We start from the raw sequence: 20,706 nt of genomic DNA, 5'->3' as shown, positions 1-20,706 counted from the left end.
GAACCACAGCTCTCTCTCTCCCCCCCCCCCCCCAAATTTTCTTTTACTATTTATCTATTAGAAACTATTTTAGATTGAATTATCCGTTCTTAAAATATTGTCTGACAACTTAACCCACCTACCAAACGACGATATATGTCTAAAAAAATCAACGATCAATCAAATCTCTATACAATCAGTGTGATTGGTTATAGTTCGGCGCGATCTGAATACATCGGAAAAAGAATGACCGACCAGTAAATGAGAAAAGTGCATGATCACGACGCACCTGAAAAAAATATTCTAATTATCCCGATTAACGCATATAGAAAGAGCTCAACTATTCACTTACGAATTGTGTGATCATAATCATAGAGATTTACATTCTTTCTATAATAAATATCAGGCACGAGGACTCTCTAGGTATGGAGAAAAAAATCTGAATACTTTATTCTCATATTTCTATCTCTTTTCTATTTTTCTCTTGAAACTTTGTTTGATTTAAGCATCAGAGGATCCTTAATCAGACATATTCCGATGACCCTTCGATCGTTTGCTGTGATTGTAAAATAGTTACAGCATCGTGCTACACTTTTTCAGCTCAATCGAGCAGATCGACATATCCAACAGGTCGGATTTTGAGCAGCAATAAAAACCTTTCTTTTGAAGGTTTCGTTTACTTTTGGTTTAAATTTTGGAAGAAATTTGAAAAAAAAAGAAAAACTTTTGAGAACTTGGTTGCCATACAAGAAATGTGGCAAGAAGAAAAAATATTGTTATTCTTCCTTCTTTTTATCAATAGAATAAAACAATTAAAAACTTTGGAATTAAAAGATACTGCTTCCACTCCTCTATGGTACAACATAATTTTTATTAATTTTTTATTTAAATTTAAAAAACAATTACCAATGCTTGTTATCTTACTTGGCCAGCACTTCACTCTTAAAAGGTCATTTGTTTGCCAGTAATTTAGTCGGATGCAATCCAAATATAGAATGCAATTAGAAATACTGCAAATAGAATTGCATTAAAAGAACTTTGTTTGTTTGATTATTTATAATTAAAAACTGCAGATATAATTGTAATTATTTGCTTATAAGGTCAAAGAGATTAATAACCTGTAAATAATCTGCTAAAATATCATTAAACTATCATTAACTTACTATAACAATAATTGCTACAGCAACTATGTCACTAGCAAAAAAAATAATATCATAATAAATTACTTAAATTATTACAATATCTATTATCATAATAACTAGTAATAATTATTGCATAATATTTGTTATATGAATGTTATTATAATATTATATAGATTATACTAAGTTCAGCAAGATATTATAATAATAATGAAATAAAATATTATGATCATAAGTTATGTTGTTAAATAATTATTATGATATTATAACAATAATTACTGACTGTTTCAATGTATTTTTTTACTGAAATATCCTGCTTGAACGAGAAACGGTTTCCCATCTCAGATTTTAAGCCAAATTTCCTATCCAAACCTTTTTGAGCTTTTAAGGGCTAGAAAAGGTAGCACGTCAAACTAAACTCAGCCGCGGACGCGTAGGCTTCCCCCTTCTAGAAATCACTCCAAGCCTCCGATGGCTCCGCGGCCACCAGTCCGGTCGACCAAATCCCGGGGCCCCAACCGCCGCCTCTGGCTCCTCCTCTCCCTTCCGCTCCTCGCCCTCGTCTCCCTCCAAGCCGCGGCCGCCATCCTCCGCCGCGCCAACGCCCTCGGCAGGCGGTGCGCCGCACCGGCCGTCGCCGAATATTCCGGCCGAGCCCCGCCGGATCCCCGCCCCCGGATCGCGATAGTGAGCTTCTCGGCGGAGGAGAATAGCCGCGGCGTCGGCGGTGGCGGGCGGCGGTCGTTCCGAGGGGTGATGGACGCGGTCGGGGGGAATAAGCGGGCGTACGCAGAGAGGATGGGGTACGACTTCATCGATGCAAGGCGTCTCGTCGATCCCAGCCGTCCGCCCAACTGGAGCAAGATCCTTGCCATCCGATCTCACCTCCGCCACTACGATTGGCTCTTCTGGAACGACGCCGTAAGTTTCTTGTAATTCGTCAATTAAATGCCCATAAAATAATTTAAATTTAATTAAATTTATTTTTTACTCTCTATTTTATTAGGACACGTTGGTGACGAATCCAGATATATCGCTGGTAAGAACGTATGACTTTTTTTAATTTTAATTTATAGCATCAATTAGGCACCGTAGGATCATAATCTCACGGTGATCGTTTTTCGTTTTCTTATAATTTTTTTTTTATCTGATGAGGATGCTTCTGTATTTAGATAGTTGCACCTCTTTGTCTGAAGCTAAAAGTGGAGGATAGCTAAAAGTTCTTTTCTTTTTCTACGAATTTTTAGGAAAGTATTCTGAATGTGGCGATTGGATACAGTGATCTTAAAGCTTCTCCTGACTTGGTGGTAACTGAGGATTTCAATGGGGTAAATTCAGGTAATTCTTTCACCATTATTATCTTCTCTTTTCCTTTTCTTCATTCAAAGTATGTATGACATGATAAATGAGCCATACTGAAGTAATTACTAGTACATACCTATTTTGTGATCAAAAGGAAAAAAAAAGAGGGAAGGAGACCCTCCTAGTATAAATTACTAGGACAATTCTATTCAATGATTGGTGCTCCATATAACTGCATGCAATATGTTGTCCACAATCTCCTAAACACATTGTCACTGTTGTTATAACCGGAGCTGTGGTGGCATCAAGGACTGCTTTAGTTGTTTTATATGCAGTCATATGCGACACTGTAAAATAACATTGTTCATCAATTATTAGAATTCAAATATTTAAGAAATGCACCATCTAATGCTTAGAACTTCCTCTTTTTAAAAGGAGGGGGTGTGATGATAACAATCAAATAATGCAAAATGGCCCATGGGGCTCGCTAATGTGCAACCTCCCATCGGAGGGGTCCAACTTATGGAAATTTCAAGAATATATTTTACCAAGCAAGATTTTCATAGCCATGCAGCCTTTGCTAAAAAAAATGAAGGTGTTTTATTAAAAAATGTGAAAGAGAAAAAGAAATTGCTTCTCAGCCTTGTATTTTCCGATGTCATTTATCAGGGTCATGAATTAGTTGTCTAAGTTGCTCTCAGAACATTTCTATGTTACACGCTAGCTAGCTGTCTTATTTTTCTTCTCAGGGTTATCAGTAATCCAAAAGGTGGGTATTTTAGCAAGCTTATTCCTATAATGCGATCAACTTGTAGATTGGGAGAGATTACAGGTTGTACCGCATCCTTATATCATTCCTTTCAAGTCTGATGTGTAGTGGGTCAATTTAGGATGAGTTGGATCAGGCTCAAGTTATTATACTCCGATAACTTGGAATCTCAACAGGATTTCAAGCTAATCTAAGATATCAGCCAACATGAAGGCCTCGGAGCTCTTAAATTATTATTTACAATTTTTAGAAACAACCCGGTTGGCTGAACAGTTATCATTTTATTCATTGATTTGAATACTTACTGATTTTCTCAAGAATATTTCTTTGGGTGCTCTGGAGACATTTTGTGGGGGGATTTTATTATGACCAAGACACTTCACCTACTCCCCTCCTGTCCCAATGCTCAAGCTAAGGGCAGTCTGGGAAGGTACCATATCCTCCACTAACATGGCCTTGGAAGTTAACTTTGGCTTGATGGGGGCTCTCTCATGGTGATTCTAGGTTGATTATTAGTTGGCTATCAATGGCCCTGGTTATTGCTAGGTTGATCATTAGTCCTATATCGAGTCCCGTTAATTGATGGTTTTTATGGTTCCTATTTAGAAGACATATGGGCCTAGCCAAACCTGAATTGACTTCAAATACATCCCATACTTATTGTGAAGGCAGGGGGCAGCTGGTTGGATTGCAAAATTTGGTACTTATGCTCAGGATAGTATATGGAACAACATTATACCTAGTAATATGTTTCTTTAGAGACATCCAACATAATAGGAATGATGAAATCGTCCCTGTGCAAGGATAACTAGTAAAAATCAAGAAACATCCTTTCTTTTTAAAATAATTCAGGGGGCTTGCCACCTGTTTTTCAAAAAAGAGGAGAAAAAAGGGATATTCTTCATGATGTAAAGTTGATGGAAAAATTGTATCTTCCAACCGGCATTGAAATTCTGCCACACCTCAAAACAAACCAATGTCTAATAACATGAGTAAAATTTCCAGTCTAGCTACTGGGTATTTGTGCACGGTATAACTCTAGTTGGAGGAAACTTTTATAATTGGATATATGGCAAACTTTTGTTAGTTTTTGAGAATTGTAAATTTTTAACCTGACCTACATCCTTTTTTTTGAGATAATACCTAGGTTCTTTATTGGGCATGTAAGATTTTTCATGTATTCAAATAGTAGGAATTCCTACTTTTAAATATTTGCCACCTATGAATTAGATGTTTTTTTTTTTGAAAATAATGGTGGGAGAAGCATCTTTAAAATTGCTTAAAGAAACAAAACCGCACCGCCAACTTCAAACCCAGACTAAGATCTGTACAGGAGATGGGTTGCAACCACTGGCCTAAAGTATAGTCAAAGGAAATTTTTAAAATTTAAGTTATTCAGGATACAATACCGTGTTGATGAGGTCATGCGTCTCACTTTCCTTCTATACATGCACATGTTTCATTTCCAGTGGTACAGCTCACATTCCTTTCCTTTGTATTCTATTCGTCTTTTTTCAATGACAGATACAACCTTCTCAATTAACTCTTTGATACTGAAGAAAGAAATACACAGACTAAATCAATGTATTAGTGAAATGCTTTTAACGTGTTTAATAAATACGATCACACCTGTCTGCTAGATACTCCTTTTGCATAGCTACATGAATCACATGTCCAATGTATTTGCATTGTTGCATCAGTTGAAAAAGAATAATGTTACAAGGTCCAATTTTATTATCAATTTTTTTTTTATGCCATGAGGGAATTGATGCTTTGTGTTACAACCCTATTGTGAATCACATTGATCCATGAATAGGACCAATCTCTCATGAATTGTGGCATGCCAATTTTGAAAAAGAAAGAAATATTTAGTGCTAGGTTAGGCCCTTTAATATTATTTTATTTTTTTAAAAATATGGCATGAAAGCCACCATCAGGATTTGAATCCTGAACTATTCCCAAGTGAACCTGTTGCTCGCCAATCTTGCTTCCTCGATAGCTATGAGCCATTGAATTATTTGCTTTGGTCACAATGCATATCGCGAAACAGCTTTTGAAAAATAAACATAAACTGGTGAATTTTCCTTATGCAAGCATAACTATTTCAAGAAAAATAAAACATAAACTTAACTCTGACTGTCCTTTTTTTCAAATTTGATGAATAAAAATATCCTCAAAAATTACTATAAAATTATAAGCTAAAAGAAATCATGGAGTAAATATTCTAATACACAACTTTTCATATTCCATGTTTTACTTAAACCCAAACAAAACTCAATCCTTTTCTTTTTTAAGTGAGTGCCCAATCGACTAAAACAAAGGTCATGATTAGAACAGAATTATTACAAAGAGAGCTATTCAGTGACTTCAGTCTCACCACTTAACTCTTCTTTTGCTGCTGGCCTTCAAAGGAGTCTTCTTCTTTCGGCGATCAGAGTGGAGCGAGAAGTTTCTGGACACATGGTGGAATCAGACATCATTTGTGCGCTTTGGGTCGACGTTAAGCGGCGACAATGCTGCAATGAAGCACCTAATTGATAGTCTTCCATCCGAGGAACTGCGAGACCATGTCAGGGTATCACCAATGCAGTGCCTCTTCAACTCCTATCCCTGGTTTCCCACTTGGAAGAATGCCTACCGTCTAATCTCCTCACCTTTGACAACTTGGAGAGGTCCTCACAACTAGCCTCCTCGCTCCTTGGAATGCAACATTTACTTCTTTCCTTCATTGCATCGGCTGTGGTGCCTGGTTAACCGCTTAGAGCCATTTGATCTGATTTGAGTGATGTTGGTTGTTTGGTTTCAGGAGCCTACTCTGATGGGGACTTTATGGTGCACCTTGCGGGCTTGGATGAGAAGAAGAAATGGGTAGCCAAGATACTGAGGGAATTGAGAGAAGGTGGAAGGTGATTAAATTTGGACAGAATCATAGAAGAAAGCTTTTGTGCCGACAGCTCCAGACTCAGTCGGTTCAAAACATAAACCATCTTTTTCTTCAGCCATTCACCAAGCGATTGTAATGATTCAAACCCTGTCGCTCTGTTAATGTTGCATCCTCTTGTATAATTACTTTGTATGATTGTATCTTTACCATTACATAATGCGAAAGCTACATCAAGCTTTACATGGCAACCAAATTCATTCTATCTCATTTTTGGTGAAAAGAAAATTTTATCATTTAAGTGAAATGGAGACCAAGCATTTCTGAACACACAATTACACTTCTGTATTAGTTGAACTCTTTGCTGCAGAGAAAAAGGAAGTATAGAAGTTCAGCTGAGAGTTGGAAACAAGAACTATAGTTATCCTTCTGTATTAGTTGAACGCTTCCATGTTGGCTGCAACTTGACAGCGAGAACATTGATCTATATACTGTAATTTAGCTATAGTGTTTGTGAGTCTCATATAAAGTGGCTTCCATAAGAGACTCAAATGGCAGCCATTTGTGCTGCAAATAAGTTGCATTTGAACAAGGTACTACCTACAACTGATTTCACCATGCTCAGTGATTGGGCTAATTCACTAACCATGGCTCATCATCGTACTTTGTTGTCATCGCTCTTGCGAATCCTCTTCACAAAGCTCCTTCTTGCTGCTTCCCTGCCTTCCCTCATTGCTTCGTTCGATAACAAATGGAGTTTTAGGTATGTCTGACTTCTCAACACTCCATCATCCATCGAGACTAATTATACACATGCAGTGCACCATAATGCTATCTGCATAGTTGGCCGTCAACCATTCTATCACATTAGGTCCTAATTTGTCCTCATAAATGGTGGCAGCTCATAGTGGAAAAGTATAAGATGGAAACCCTAATTAGGGCAGAATAACATCCATTTGGAGGCCAAATAATTTGACACATTGGAACTATATCATAGGATTCTTTAACAAATTTTTGTGCCAAATTTTCGAATATTTTGTGTTCTCATTACCATGGATGCATTTATTCTCGTATTAATTAATTCATCCGCTTTACCCAAAAAGATAAATAATAAAATGCTGTTATCTAGCCAACCAACACCCTGGTTAATTTCCACAATACTTATTCCAAGATAATCAAGCCCAAACTTTTCAGACTAAGCATAATCCAATGCAGGTTTAAGTAACTTTTTCTCATGGTGCAACAGATATACCCTGTTGTGGACCCATTTAAACCTAGTATTCAAGCCCTTCCCCGATTAAACCCAAATTCTCAAGCAGCCCGACATCTCTCTCTCCCCCGACTTACTCGAGAAGAAGCCTTAGGGGTGTTCTCGAGGGCGACTCGGCTACGGTGATCGACTGAATCCGGGGTCGTGCGGGTGATGGTAGGCCACTGCTCCTCGATATTCGCAGACTGCTGCAGGCGTGTGTTGCCCAGCAGGCTACACATACCTATAGAGAAGCGAATGGAGCAGCTGATTGGGTTGCCTTCTATGCGGCCTACCACTCCGATGGCTGTGTGGATGAAGGGTGAGAGATTGCTGGCTTCTTTTTCTGCCTTGTTGTTTTCTGATTTTCTTGATCGTGTCCATACCCGTAGGGTGTGAACCGCCGCTGTTCCTAAAAAAAAAGAAGCCCCAGGGGTTTGAAAGCTCTGAAAAATGGGGGAGTTCGAAGGTAGTAGGGTATGTCTGTAGTGGACTGAGCTCTCTTTCAACATGCTGAGATTATCAACACTACCATGGCGACTTCATCCGGGAGGGTTAGAGACATCTGGAGCTCCCATTCTGCTGCTATAGTGCCTAGATTGACTATTGTCTCTTGGGAGAGATTCGGGATGTAGAGCGGCGGGACGGCGACCACCTATTGCTCAGAGATATCTGAAGAATGGCGAGAGATTGTGGCTCATTTCAGGTTGCTCATGTATACCAGAAGACATATAGGGTGGCAGGATCGCCTCTTTCACTGCTTATCATTTTAGAGAGGTTATTTGGACATGGTTTGATATTGCAATCCCACTTTTACGTCATCTTCTTTCTCTTGATGGTGGTTATAACATGCTAGAATGGTGTGGGCAGCCGTTGTACAAAATAATAATAATAATAATAATAATAATAATAATAATAATAATAATTGGGGGAGATGGAGGAAGGAGAAAGAGAACCCTAGACCTCCTTCGAGAGTTCAAGATCGATCATGTTCTGAACTTTCTCCATGTTTCGGCCCCGTTTCTTTCTTTCTTCCCTCCCTTGGTTCTTTGGTGTGGTTCTCTTTTTTCCTTTGCATGTGTTTCCCGCGTGAAAGAGAGAAAAAAAGGTGGGGCAAGAAGTACAAAGTGAAGTGGATGAAGAGGCCAATGACAATGCCCTAGTCCGACGAAGATATCAGGGAGAACGCCATCAGATATCTATTAACTACCTTATCGAGGTCTCCATTTCTTTTCGGCGACTTCATGGTTTTCTTTATTGATTTTGGGTGCATGTATTTCAAGTTATTCTTTATTGATTTTTGGTCCTTGTTGTTCTTTCTAATTTTCTATTGTTCTGTTTTCTTTTTTTCGTTTCTTTTGTTTGGTATTCCTTTAAAATTTAGATCTTTTTGAGTTGCTTTCTAGGAATATGGTCCTTTGTGCTTGGGATTTTAGGAAGTGGATTAAAGAAAATCAGTTTAGTCCTCCTTATCTTATTGCGTTTTCTTCTTTTCGGAGTTCTGGTCTGCATAATTTTGGTTCTCGAGTGAATTGTATTGGGTATCTTCGATTAACTTCTTTCCTATGTTCCATCGAGAGATTTCTAGTTTCAGAATTTGGTTTTCTTTCAGTTTTCCTGGATTCTTGGTGTTTGCCATTTTGAATTTTCTGAATTTGATTTTGTTTCTGTTATTTTGGGTTTCTTTGTGTTTTATTCCTCTAAAGTTAAAAAAATCTTTATAAGCTACTCTTGGGATTATGATCGTTATAAATTGGGTTTTCTGAAGTTGGGTTAAATGGATTTGCCCTGAGTTATGGTGTGTGCAGTTTTTTTTTTGTTTTTTTTTTTTATACAGTGGTACCTCATGCTATATGCGCATGAGTACACCCATAAGAGTTATAAAGAAGACGACAGAGAGGGGAAAGAACGGAATCGAAACTCTTCCACAGAAATTCTCCTGTATGCTGTGCCGTGAAGGAGGCAACCCAGTCTACTGCGCTGTTCGCCTCCTGATATACATGAGTGGCATGGAAAGACACAAGCCTCCTTACAAGCTCGCACATATCATGTAGTAGCGGGTGCCAGTCACCACGTTTGTGCCAGTCAACACTCTCCTGAATCTGATGAATCACCCTAGCCGCATCCCCTTCAAGGTGGATATACTCCACTCCTAACACAGCCCTGGCATGGGTAATACCCTCCCAAGTTACTCTCATCTCTGCGCCACTAACCGACTCATCAAAGATGTGTCGTCCCCCAACCGCCACCAGCCTGGCCTAGTGATCCCTGACCACATAGCCCACTCCACCACTGCTTCCCTCCTCAGAGATGCTACCATCAAAGTTGACTTTGAGGAAGCCAGGGGATGGGGGTTCCCAGGATGCTAGGATAGTCCTGGGCGCTACATGAGCTAGATGGGAACCCCAGATGTCCCTGGCCAACCCAAATGAGGCCTGGCCAACCCAGATGAGGTCATAGCAGTACGATCGATAATCTCCGCTGCATGGAGTAAGGCACTGTCCACCACTTTCCTCGGATGCACTTTCCTGCCCTCAAATATCTGGCTATTCCTATCTAGCCAAATGTGATAGGCTACATAGGTACATCTAACCCCCACTCCATAGAGCTCGGTTGTTGCCAGGACTCCTTTAGCTGACCCAAGAAATCCTCAGTAGAAGTCACTCTCTGCAGTGAATCCGCAATACAACCCCAAACCTGCATTGCACGACGGCATCTAAAAAGTACATGACTGATGGTCTCCTCCGTATTGGGGCACTCCTCACAAGCTGAAGTGACCTGCACCCCCTCCTCGCCATTCTCTAATTGGATCATTTCTCTTAATCACTCTCATGCTATTTTAATTGAGCATATTGTTTTTTATTTGTAATTTTCTTGTATAATCAGCTTTGTTCCATTGGGCTTAAACAGTTTGATGTTCAGGTAGTTAGGTTAATGGGAGTGTTTAGTTTACTCGGTTGCATTGGGTTTGCCCTTCTTAACTGCAGCAAAGGGAGGAGGACCCAGATAATTAATATCAGGCAGGATTTTTGGTGTTCAATTCCTGTGCTACAATGTCTGTCTTGTTGCAGGTTGTAGTTTATTTCTTAGTTTTAAGGTTCTGTCTGATGCTTTGCAAATGGCTTGTTTAGTTTGATATAAAGTTTTTTGATATGATGGAATAGGAGATTGTGAGATTTTACGTGAAGATGGTAAATGAAACTCTCAGTGTGAGATCACTAAACATCTGCTAATGTTCTTGCACTTTTTCAGTTTAGTTTTATTCTCTGTGTTTGAAAGGTTTAACTTATTGTTTTCATCATGGTTAATGTTGTATGAAATAACTCCTGCTATTTTGCAGAACGTTGCAGCTAACAGTGAAACGAGGCAGAAATTTGTTGACCGTAAGCCCTCAACTTTTGTATAATACTATGAATAATGGTCTCCTTGATATGATTAGAACATTTATGTGACAAAATGCCATAGAAGGTACTGATGGAAGGTTCTTTTCTGATGGTTAATGTTGCTGTGCAACTGCTTACCTAGAATCCTTGATTTGATTTCTTGAGAAACTTCTGAAGTGTCGTGTTAAAGCTATTGCTGTTCTGCATGTATTTTCTTACTAGAATATCCAAGTGCTCTAATTCTTGTTAAAGAATTCCCTTTAAATTCTAAGACATCTTTCCAGTACTTTTAACCATTCTACCTGAACTGTAATTCATTGTTCCTTTGGTGGGCACTGCTTTCCTCACATGTGTGCTGGATAGAGGTTTCAGTCTTGAATCTGGAAGGTGGAATTCCCACTGTATTACTGTGGGAAAAAAGATATTACCATTCATGATCTTAAGCTTACAAAATTTATGGGATAGTGGTTTCCTTAATTAGAGAAACTACTGTATAGTCTATCTTGACTTGTTTTTCTTCTTTAATAATTATTTGGAAAAAAAAATACGGGAATTTATCCTCACTTTTTACCAATTACACATACTCTTTAGTCTGCATCACTCTATGGTTTGTGAGTGTGAGATTTCTAACACTGATAATTAATTTCAGCGAGGAATAATCAACTCCTGATTTTCACTCCCCATGTTCCAGCCTGTTTTCCGAACTTCTTGGTCTCCCTGGTACTTTTTGTTTGAAAGCAAAATCAAGGTGTTTGACAATGTTCATGCAATTGCTCTCTCAGTTATTGGAATTCTATGCCAGGTTATTTGTCTTTTGATATGTTCACTGATGGTTCAAATCGTGATACTGAAGGGTAGAGAGCCGAGTATCATCCAGTGGGCCATTGAGAGTGACATGGTAGAACTGTCGCACCATTGTAGAGACAGGAAGTGAGCTTACCAAGGTGGTAATTCCAATGTTCAATATGAACAAGCTAAAATTTCTTTCTCATCTACTTCCATATTTTATGCTGAACGTTCATTTTTAGTATACTTTCCTCCATGTTTGTCTATTATTCTTTTATAAATAGAGTCCATCATTTTTCTTCTTTATGTCCTAAGAGTTGTATTTGATATATTCATGCGGCTCCAAGGGATCTCTCATCCTTTGTCTGTTATCTGTTGATGCAATGCAGAATTCCAGCCAATATATCATTTATTCAATCATTTATCTTATATAATTACTTTATATCCAACTATTTCTTTAAATTTGGACCCATGCTCTAGTTATGGAGCAATTCTGTCACCTTAAATTGTAGTTAACTTCTTGATAGAACTATGATGTACATATAAGAATCAACTCCTAAGACTACCTTCTATTTCCATCCCGGGCCAATTATGTTTCTTTTATATTTTGTATGTCTTATGTTCTCAGTGTATTTGTGCATCCAATGATCTTAGTTTCATATGAGAGCAAGAATTTGAAAAACTTACAGAGAAAGCAGATGTAGCATCTAAAGGTAATGATTGCCAAAGAAGGATAGGTAAAAGTGACCTCATATAGTTTTGGTTAAGGCTTGATGATTATTATGATAATATCTTGCATACCCTATTTATTTATTTATTTAACAATAAAAGTTGCAAAGGATATCAAGTTGCACTAGAAAGTCTCTCATTGTTGCTGTTTTATGTAAGCCAATTGGTGACTTTTGTTTCCTTCCCTTTGAGGGCAACATATATTTAAACTGTGGGAACGTTGTCACAAATTCCAGATCATTCCTCTTCTTGAAATTTGAATTCATGTTGGATACAGTTAACTGAAAGCAGATGGCTTTATTGTATTTGCACAGGCAATGGTGTTAATTCCATTTTAAATTGCACCAATATTCTGAAATATCACGGTTGAATCTTTGATGAATTAGAAATAGTGAGAATGATTCCACTTCAGTCTTTTAACCAGTGAAATTGTAAATAAATCTGAGAGGATTGATAGTTAATAAAGTAAATACTGCAAGAGAAATTATGTTCTTCAGGGAGCTGTTCAGTGTTGAAACAACCACAATATACTATTCTTTCCTAAGTACCTGACATGTTAAGCCTGATTTCTGGAGCAGCTACATCAAATATCAGGGTGATGTGACATCATTGATACTGGCGCTTACTGAAATCAGTAGTCATATCAACTCATAGGTCATTGACTACTCTATTCAATGAATTTTGGTGAATGCATGCACCTACAAAATAAATGGAAATTTATATTCTGCTGCTGCTGCTGTTCTTGTTAGGGAGGGGGGAGGGATTTGGTGGATGGGATGTTAAAACTGCAGATTTTGATTGTTTCAGATTGCAGTGCGCATCCTTGAAGCTATACTTCAATATGGGTTTGTGATGTCTTATGTTTGCAATCCCATTTGTGATCATCTACTCAAAGGATTGATAGAGACTTGGGACAAACAGGTATTCTACCAACCACCTAGTTGACATGACTTCCATTTTTTTGGCATATTTTCCTCTTTTTTTTTGGGGAATATCTTTTTCTTGTTATGTGGCTTTTATGAATCTCACTCTTCTGGTTGTTGACCAAGACTTTTCTCCTCATCTCTTCTTATGTATCATCAGATGCTACATTATTCTTTGCAAACATGATAGGTAAATAAACTGGGCATTGGATTAATAGTCTCCCAGTAATGAAGTTTCTGCTTTCCTCGAAATCATGGGTAGTTTATGTTTCCAGGGGATATGTCATTGTGATGAACAGTTTACCAGAGGCTATCGCAAATGGTTACTATCATGAGGTGACAGAGGTATCTTGCCTTAAGCTTGCACTGGTAGTCAGATATGTATTCATAAGGGAGTCAAACAAGATATCTGCTTCGCACAACTGTAGGAGTAGCCAGAAATCAGGAATCTAATGCACCAGCTTCTCCTCAATGTTGGCAAGAAGTAAAACATCCAATATTGAGAAATCCATTTCTCTACAGTGAAAGAGAAATTGCTAAAGTTTGGTCTTTGCATGTATGATTCTGTTCTCGCGAATGTGATGGTGCCGAAACCTATTGAGTATGATTGAGTAATCTTCTTGCCATTTTGCCTTGAATATTACTAATAATAATTTCCATTAGGTAGGAAGACTGGCTTATATATATTGTTCAGGTGCTGTCTCATGGTAGTTTTTCTGGATGCTGAGATTTGCTTTGTAATTTTTTTCATATGATTTGTTTTCTAGTTTTTCCCCTGTATAAGTCCTCTGCATTTGTAAATCCTATGTGGCACCATAACTTCTCTGTATCATACAAGTTCATTAAAATAAGCTTTTTTATCCAAAACTACAAAGATCAAATATAACAAGTTTTAGCTAATATATTTTTGATTCATGTTTAAATTGCAAGATAAAGTGTGACCATTGGTTTTTCTTTCCCTAGTTTGAACATCAGCTTTGCAGATATTATATATAAATTTTAGACTCCTAAGTTATCCAGTGGCTTCTGCGAATATACTGATATCTATGCAATATATCTAGGGGTGTGCAAAAAACCGGCCGAACCACGAACCTGACTTGAACCGGTCTTCTTCGTTCAGTTTATATCGTTTCTTTTTTAATTTTAGTTTAGTTTCGGTTTGAGAAAGCCTTGAATCGAAAAAAATTAGTTTGGTTTTGGTTTGATCCGACCCGACTCGTGAGTGTATATATAAGTCTACATATTCAAATCGACCCGACCCAACCCATATATGTCTATATATAAAAAATTTATTTTTTTATCTTTTTATATTTTTTCTTATATATAACATAGAATTTTTATGTTTGGATTTAGCCCAGCTCATCTTACATCAACCTGATGAACAAAACCGAATTTTTTGGGTCAGTTTCAAATGATTTTTGTAGATGGTTGGTTTCGGTTTTAGGAAACCGGATTAAATCGACCCGGCTCGACCTGTGCGCACCCCTAAGTATATCTCTGCAAGTTAGCTTCTATTTTCTTGAATTCATAAATCAACAAAATAACTTGCATTTCTTGCCCGAGTAAGGCGGTCAAAAGTGCTCTGAATATTGAAAAAAAAATTCAACTCAACTTAGGAAAAACTGTTCACAGATGTAAAAATCATGTATCAGTTCCTTTACTTTGTGCTATCCAATATTTAGATTATTTCCCTAAATGACATTGCTAGTGGCAATAATTAATGATGGGGAAGTTTCAGTCAGGTATGCTGCTTTTGCAATGGTAGAAGGTTTTTTTCACAAATGAGAAGAAAGGTCAAGTTTGTAGTACTCTTACAGTTATTCTGTTAATTTTTTGAAGATATAAAGCACCCAATAATGTTAATATATATTATATCAAAATAAAGGAGTCTCTAATAATTTCAGCAGCCGGGAACTTCGTCTGTTTGCATGGTTAATTAAGGCATTAAACTCTAGCTACTCCACTCTTTCTAGTAGCTCTAAACAAATATAAGTGTCTGGTTGAAGACTTCTTACACATGAACGGCCGCTAAAAGCTTGCATCATGTAATTCTTTTTTCTGATCTACTACTATACTGCAATGACATCTTCATTTGAAATGAAAATTCTAAAGCAAACTCCATTACCTATCTACTGTTCATGCAGAAAGGGTCACTCCGCGCTCATGATAACCAAGGTAAGCTCTACACATTAGAGTTTTTCATCTGTCCCATTTACTTCACTCTGGCAAAAACAGTAGTTGATTAGTTCCATCTCCTTCTGAAATGTATTAGGGTGAGAGATCTTGCATCAATCCCAGGTTGTAAATTTCTCTTCAACCCAGGAATTATTTCGCAAAATCCATCCTCTCCCTTGACTTCAATTTGATGTTTATACTGACTGAATCTTGCTGTTCTCTGTTGAATCTGTAGTCATTAGTCAGTTCAGGCTTTTAGTTGCTGAAATGAAGTCTCATTTGACTCGTTCTCTTTATTTCAATGTAAGTTTCATCTTAACTTCATCACTTCATATTGCAGAATATATATTTTTTTTGGTTGAGAAAATTATTTCGGTTCTATTCTTTTTAAAGTGTTCTCAAAATTTTGAATGAAGTTATAAAAGTAAATTTTTTTTCTTGTTATTGCTTCTATAAAAACCATATAGTGATGTAATATCAATCAATTACCTTTTGATTCAAAGCTTCCACTGAATGTTGGGATTAGTATCATAAATCGTACCTCCAGCATAAGTAATACAATCAATTATATCTTTTTTTCAGATTCTGTCTGTTCTTCATCTCACTAGAGAACTGAGCCTTATCACGGATATTTTGACTAGTTAAAACTCAACTTTCATTATTTTGCATGGTTTCTTTATTTTTTGAAGAAAACTAATCTCATAAACCCCATGTCTGCGATAATTTTATATTGGCTTGGCTATAGATTATAAAACTGAACATCTTCATCATATCCTAATATGATTTTCTAAAGTCTTTGAATCAATGTTCCCTCTATCTCAATATCAAAGAAACTATAACACAAACTGCCTTGTAGTTTCTTTAGTGGTTATTGATACCTCTTTTTGTAGTTTCTTTAGCGGTTATTGATACCTCTTTCACAATGCCGTCTATCATGATCTTGTATGACCATCTCTATTGGTTTCATCCCTGTCAGCTGTCTGATTTGTGCCTTTACACCTCTGATATGTTTAGCATCTGGCTCTGAGAAGAGTATAAATGGAGGTTCTAGGTTTTTATTTTGCTTTTAGAAAATAAAATTTTTATTTTTCATATAAATGATACCATCGAATGACATGCCACAGTATCCTTGATTTGTCCACATCAGTGTTATTTGCAACTAGAGGATTAATAAACATGATTAGAAGGTGGAGTTGTTTGTCATTGAGAGGGTTGCATGGCGGCTGATGGTTCCTGTTTTGAGCAGTGTCAAGGCATCCTAGGATGGTTTCATACTCGTCAATGCCCGGCCAACATGGATCGTGTAATTCATTTTCATCTATTGCTGCTGATCTCGGGATGCCGATGCAGGCGACCTCCGTGGACTTGCGAGACAATGGACAAGGGCAAGAACCCGTCGGATTGGCTCCGGTCGGGCCCAAGAAGGAAAGAAAGAACAGAAACAGAGTTTTTCTTATCTATGGGGATTTTTGCATTACCTCTTTTGTGGAGGGCCTCTGGATTTATTTATAATTGTGATCCCGCATCTCCAGCGAATTGTATCTGAATAAACTTAGGGTCGTACTGTAATAAACTATTGATGTGGCATATGGACTTTGAGGATATGTTGTAACCGCTTGGCATGTGATAAGATAGATGAGACTATGTGCAGATTTGAGGTGGAGGGATCAAGTTGCTTCCTTTGTGCGAAGATCCTGCTCGGCTCAGATAGATAGTTGGACTAAGTAGAGAGATATCGGTCTCAGTAGTCGGTCGCCTCAAGTTTGCTCGTTTTGGCAGATGAAGTCCGACCAAAATGCCTTGGAGAGTTTTTGGATGTTTGGGCTGCTACTTAAGTCGTGATCTCGACAATTCTCATCATTCCACATCATTTTGGTCATTAAATGTCATAACACTGGTCCCATTACTTTTGAGCCTGAAGTGCCATTTTGGTTCGAGTGAGGGAGGTGCTTGTTGGACTTCGTGCTACTTAGAAGAGGGCATTAATTCATGAGTAGCAACCCTTCTTCCCAATGGTTGAATTCTGACTCTTGGGGCTCGTTTGGTTCGCGGAAAAAGAAAGGGGGAAAGTGTGGTCAACGGAGAAGTAATGAGATGCCTCTTGTTTGGTTGGAGTTTTCAAAAGAGAGAGATGGAAAAGTTGTATTTCCATGGGAATATGATTCCCACATTTTATGGGAAAGTCTTTTCCATGAGAAACATGGAAAAGTTACTTTTCCATGAGGTGGAAATCACTTTATTTTTATTTTTTTTCAAAAATGCCCTTTAGCATTAAAGAAGCATTAAAGAGGCATTAAAGACCTAATTTTTATTAAGGGCATAATAGAAATTATACATAACATTCCTAGGAAAGTGGATGGCCAACCAAACATAAGCACCTTGGAAATTTGTCACTTTCCAATGGTCAACCAAACATGCCAAAAGTACTTTCCTAGGCATCATCTTCCTAAGAATTTGTTTTCCAGGAATTATATTCCTAGGAGGAAAAATGCTTCCCGCGAACCAAACGAGCCCTTGGTGTCCTAAAAGGATGCCTGTTACTGTTAGAGACAAGGAGGACGCGATATGCGTTCGCCGATCCATCTGTACAGACTAATCTAGGCCATCCAAGATTCTATCGAAAGAGAGGATGGCCTCTTGCAAATCTGCCACTCTTAAGAGATTCTCTTATTGAGCCATTCTTGGTGGCTTCCTCTCATTTGAGCCTAGTTAGTATTAGAACTTTTGATCAGTTGGGTTCATTTGGTTGGCGACGCTTGGATGATGGGACAGTTGATTAGTATTTTTTGGTTGGGTTATCTCAACAACTTCTAATTGGGCTGACTTTCTAGGGGATGCGATGTGTTTAACTCTCTAGGGACACAATGCGTTCTGGGGAAGGATCGGATGCATTCCAAATGCCCCATGTTTTGTCCCATCCCCTTATCTAATGGAGTCTTGGGGAAGGGATCGAAGGATGGCGCTCCCTCTTTGATGTCCTAGAGAGACCTATTCAAGTCTCCATCTTTTCCAATTGAAGGCTGTAGAGCTATAAAAATCACTGGTCCTCCTTTCTCCACCAACTAGCGTTACATCATTAATTCTAATCTCAACTCTTTTCACCGTCTACCTCCTGATAAACCCTCTTGGTCCTCTACCCAATACGCCAAACATAGGAGGTTTCTTGGTTTTAAATTCGTCATCTCCTTCTTCTGTAAGGGCGTAGGGCACTCTTCCAGGCATTGTTGGGTGGGCTAAAAGAAGATGGAGAATGTGGAAGACCTCTTTATTGAAGGAAGGCTAGAAAATTCCAAAATTTTTTCCTCCAACTGAAGATATCTATTTACAGCACTATTGAGAGCTCTTCAGTGCTGGGGTGGTCCACGTTCATCCAGTGAAAGGGAGGGTTCCTCATTAGAGAGATTCGGAATAGGATGGTGACAAAGTAGGTATTATAACGTAGCTTAATTAGGTCCAATCAAACCTCGGATGAAAGCGCCTGAGAGCTTGGGCCACCTGCGATGCATTCGAAGAAAAGTGACCAAGTAGGTATTAGAACCTTAGCTTAATCGACTCCCAGTCAAATCTCGAATGAAGGTGCTTAAGAGTTTGGGCCATATGCAATGCATTTGGAGGGTGGATCTACTCTCACCAGATGGACATGGACCATCCTAACATTGAAAAGCTCCCATTCATAGAGCTGCAAATGGAAATCTTCGGTTGGCAGAAAAACCTTGAAGTTTTCCCTCCTTCCTTCAAGAAGGATCTCTCCCATATTTTCTATCTTCTTTTGGCGAATCTGAATCCGATTGTGCCCGGAAGAGTGCCCCACACCCTTACAGAGAAGCTGGTGCCGGGTTTACAACTAGGGAACCTCTTAGGTTTGGTGTATATATTGGGTAGAGAACTAAGAGAAGGGAGAAAAGTATGGTCAACGGAGAAGTAAAAAGATGCCTCTTATTTGGTTGGAGTTTTCAAAAGCGAGAGATGGAAAAGTTGTATTCCAGTGAGAATATGATTTTTATGTTTCATGGAAAAGTCTTTTCCATGAGAAACATCGGAAAGTTACTTTTCCGTGAGCCAGAAATCAAAATATTTTTATTTTTTTTCCAAAAAAGCTCTTCAGCTATTCTTATTTGATCCAAAGCATTAAAGACATAATCTACAAGGTAATGTTTCAAATACTCAAATTAGCTTTCACATCTAACTAGAAAAAAATTGGAAATTCAAAGATATTCAAGAACTTACTTTGTATTTGAAGCAACCTCGAAACTATCTTCCGAAATTTCGCACCGTCCATGATGTCCTTATAATTAATGTTTCCTCACAATTGCAGAAAATCTGTTTATCACTGGATTTGCTTGCAAATGATAAGCTTGAAGATATGGTTTACAGCATCTATGTCACCTTATTCAAAAGATTTTTTAAGAAATTCAACAAGTTTGAAAAATCAAAAACAAGAATCGTAAAATATAGCTTACCTAATGGATTTCTTCTTGCTTTTCTGCTTCAGATTGGTGAGAAGAGGCTTGGATTTGAATAAAAATGCTTGAATTTGGAGAAACAAGTTTTGGTTTGGAGATTTGGGGAGCAAAGACTTCAAAATAGAGTGTAAAAAAAGCCCTAACCGTCTCTCTGAAGATAAATTCGTGCCTTGGCAAACCACTGATGGGTAATTGATCATGATGGAAACTGACATATCTGATCTTAGGTGGCTTAAGTGCTACTTTTTGAACTGTTGGTAGGCTTAGTGAAGTCGAATCTTACCTCATGTGGGTAATCTGTAATTATCTTTTTCTTTGAATTCCGTTTAGAGGTATAATGATCATGATTAAACAAATTGATGAAGAAACTAACAGCTAATTCCTTAATATCATAAACGTATCTAGACAACGAGTTCCAAGATTTCACAATTTTCCTAATGTAATGGACAAATCTGGTTTTGCGAATTATTATTTTAATATAAAGGTTCATCGCCAGTTTTAACTACATGGCTTACTTTCTCTAAGTATGTTAGGAGTTATCTTTGATCTCTTGACACCGGCTATCGGAATAAGATAGGTTCCGTAGCCCAAACTAACTTTAGACGCACTTTGCTACACTGGGCCTCCATACTCTATGAGAAGCACTTTAGACGCTTACAACCTCTCCTCTTTTCCATCTCTTTTTCTTCTTTCATTTTCTTACTTTCTTCTAACAATCTGTCATTCCATTTTCTTGTTCTTTATTTCATTTTCTGACTGAAATTGGGGTGGGTTTCAAGCCCTCCTCTTTCTTTATTTTATTTTTTAAAATAAGAAAAAGGTCACTAGGCTGGAGAGTATCATTGCGTATAAGAAGGAAACAGTTCAACAAGCTTGTTGGAGGGTGGTATCTTCTACCCACGGTGTTTTTTCTACGGACTATTGAAAC

At 38.0% G+C, this 20,706-nt stretch overlaps 2 protein-coding genes across 10 annotated transcripts; both read left to right on the top strand.

Moving 5' to 3' along the window:
• The first annotated feature begins 1,501 nt into the window (after positions 1–1,501).
• On the top strand, positions 1,502–6,326 carry LOC103710374 (putative alpha-1,6-mannosyltransferase MNN10). The gene is made up of 5 exons (XM_008796063.6): positions 1,502–2,039; positions 2,125–2,157; positions 2,366–2,456; positions 5,601–5,861; positions 5,996–6,326. The coding sequence occupies exons 1-5, from the start codon at positions 1,590–1,592 to the stop codon at positions 6,097–6,099; spliced, it is 939 nt and encodes a 312-aa protein (XP_008794285.3). The 5' UTR covers positions 1,502–1,589; the 3' UTR covers positions 6,100–6,326.
• On the top strand, positions 6,108–16,927 carry LOC148703188 (uncharacterized). 9 transcript variants are annotated; one of them, XM_089923953.1, is made up of 10 exons: positions 6,140–6,205; positions 10,307–10,390; positions 10,484–10,528; positions 10,660–10,702; positions 11,352–11,422; positions 11,505–11,646; positions 13,025–13,138; positions 15,285–15,315; positions 15,413–15,618; positions 16,562–16,927. In XM_089923953.1, the coding sequence occupies exons 2-6, from the start codon at positions 10,373–10,375 to the stop codon at positions 11,634–11,636; spliced, it is 309 nt and encodes a 102-aa protein (XP_089780079.1). In that variant the 5' UTR covers positions 6,140–6,205; positions 10,307–10,372; the 3' UTR covers positions 11,637–11,646; positions 13,025–13,138; positions 15,285–15,315; positions 15,413–15,618; positions 16,562–16,927. The 9 variants fall into 9 exon arrangements, with proteins under 9 accessions (XP_089780083.1, XP_089780079.1, XP_089780078.1 ...); XM_089923952.1 differs by having other exon boundaries at positions 13,301–15,315; XM_089923958.1 differs by having other exon boundaries at positions 11,556–11,646; positions 13,025–15,315.
• The last annotated feature ends 3,779 nt before the right edge of the window (positions 16,928–20,706 follow it).

This window comes from Phoenix dactylifera, chromosome 6, assembly GCF_051530095.1.
Source record: "Phoenix dactylifera cultivar Ajwa chromosome 6, Ajwa_hap1_PhDact_Kaust_v1.1, whole genome shotgun sequence".
In the NCBI taxonomy this organism is placed as follows: Eukaryota; Viridiplantae; Streptophyta; class Magnoliopsida; order Arecales; family Arecaceae; genus Phoenix; species Phoenix dactylifera.
Note: the sequence above shows the minus strand (reverse complement) of the source record. Positions and strands in the feature narration are given on the sequence as shown.

Bases quoted from the DNA above. Each gene is read 5' to 3' on its own strand.
- LOC148703188 (XM_089923955.1), top strand. The intron at 10,703-11,351 runs GTAAGCCCTCAA...AATTAATTTCAG, and splicing joins GAGGCAGAAATTTGTTGACC to CGAGGAATAATCAACTCCTG. The intron at 11,423-11,504 runs GTACTTTTTGTT...ATTCTATGCCAG, and splicing joins CGAACTTCTTGGTCTCCCTG to GTTATTTGTCTTTTGATATG.
- LOC103710374 (XM_008796063.6), top strand. From the start codon at position 1,590: ATGGCTCCGCGGCCACCAGTCCGGTCGACCAAATCCCGGGGCCCCAAC. The intron at 2,040-2,124 runs GTAAGTTTCTTG...CTATTTTATTAG, and splicing joins GGCTCTTCTGGAACGACGCC to GACACGTTGGTGACGAATCC. The intron at 2,457-5,600 runs GTAATTCTTTCA...TGGCCTTCAAAG, and splicing joins TTTCAATGGGGTAAATTCAG to GAGTCTTCTTCTTTCGGCGA.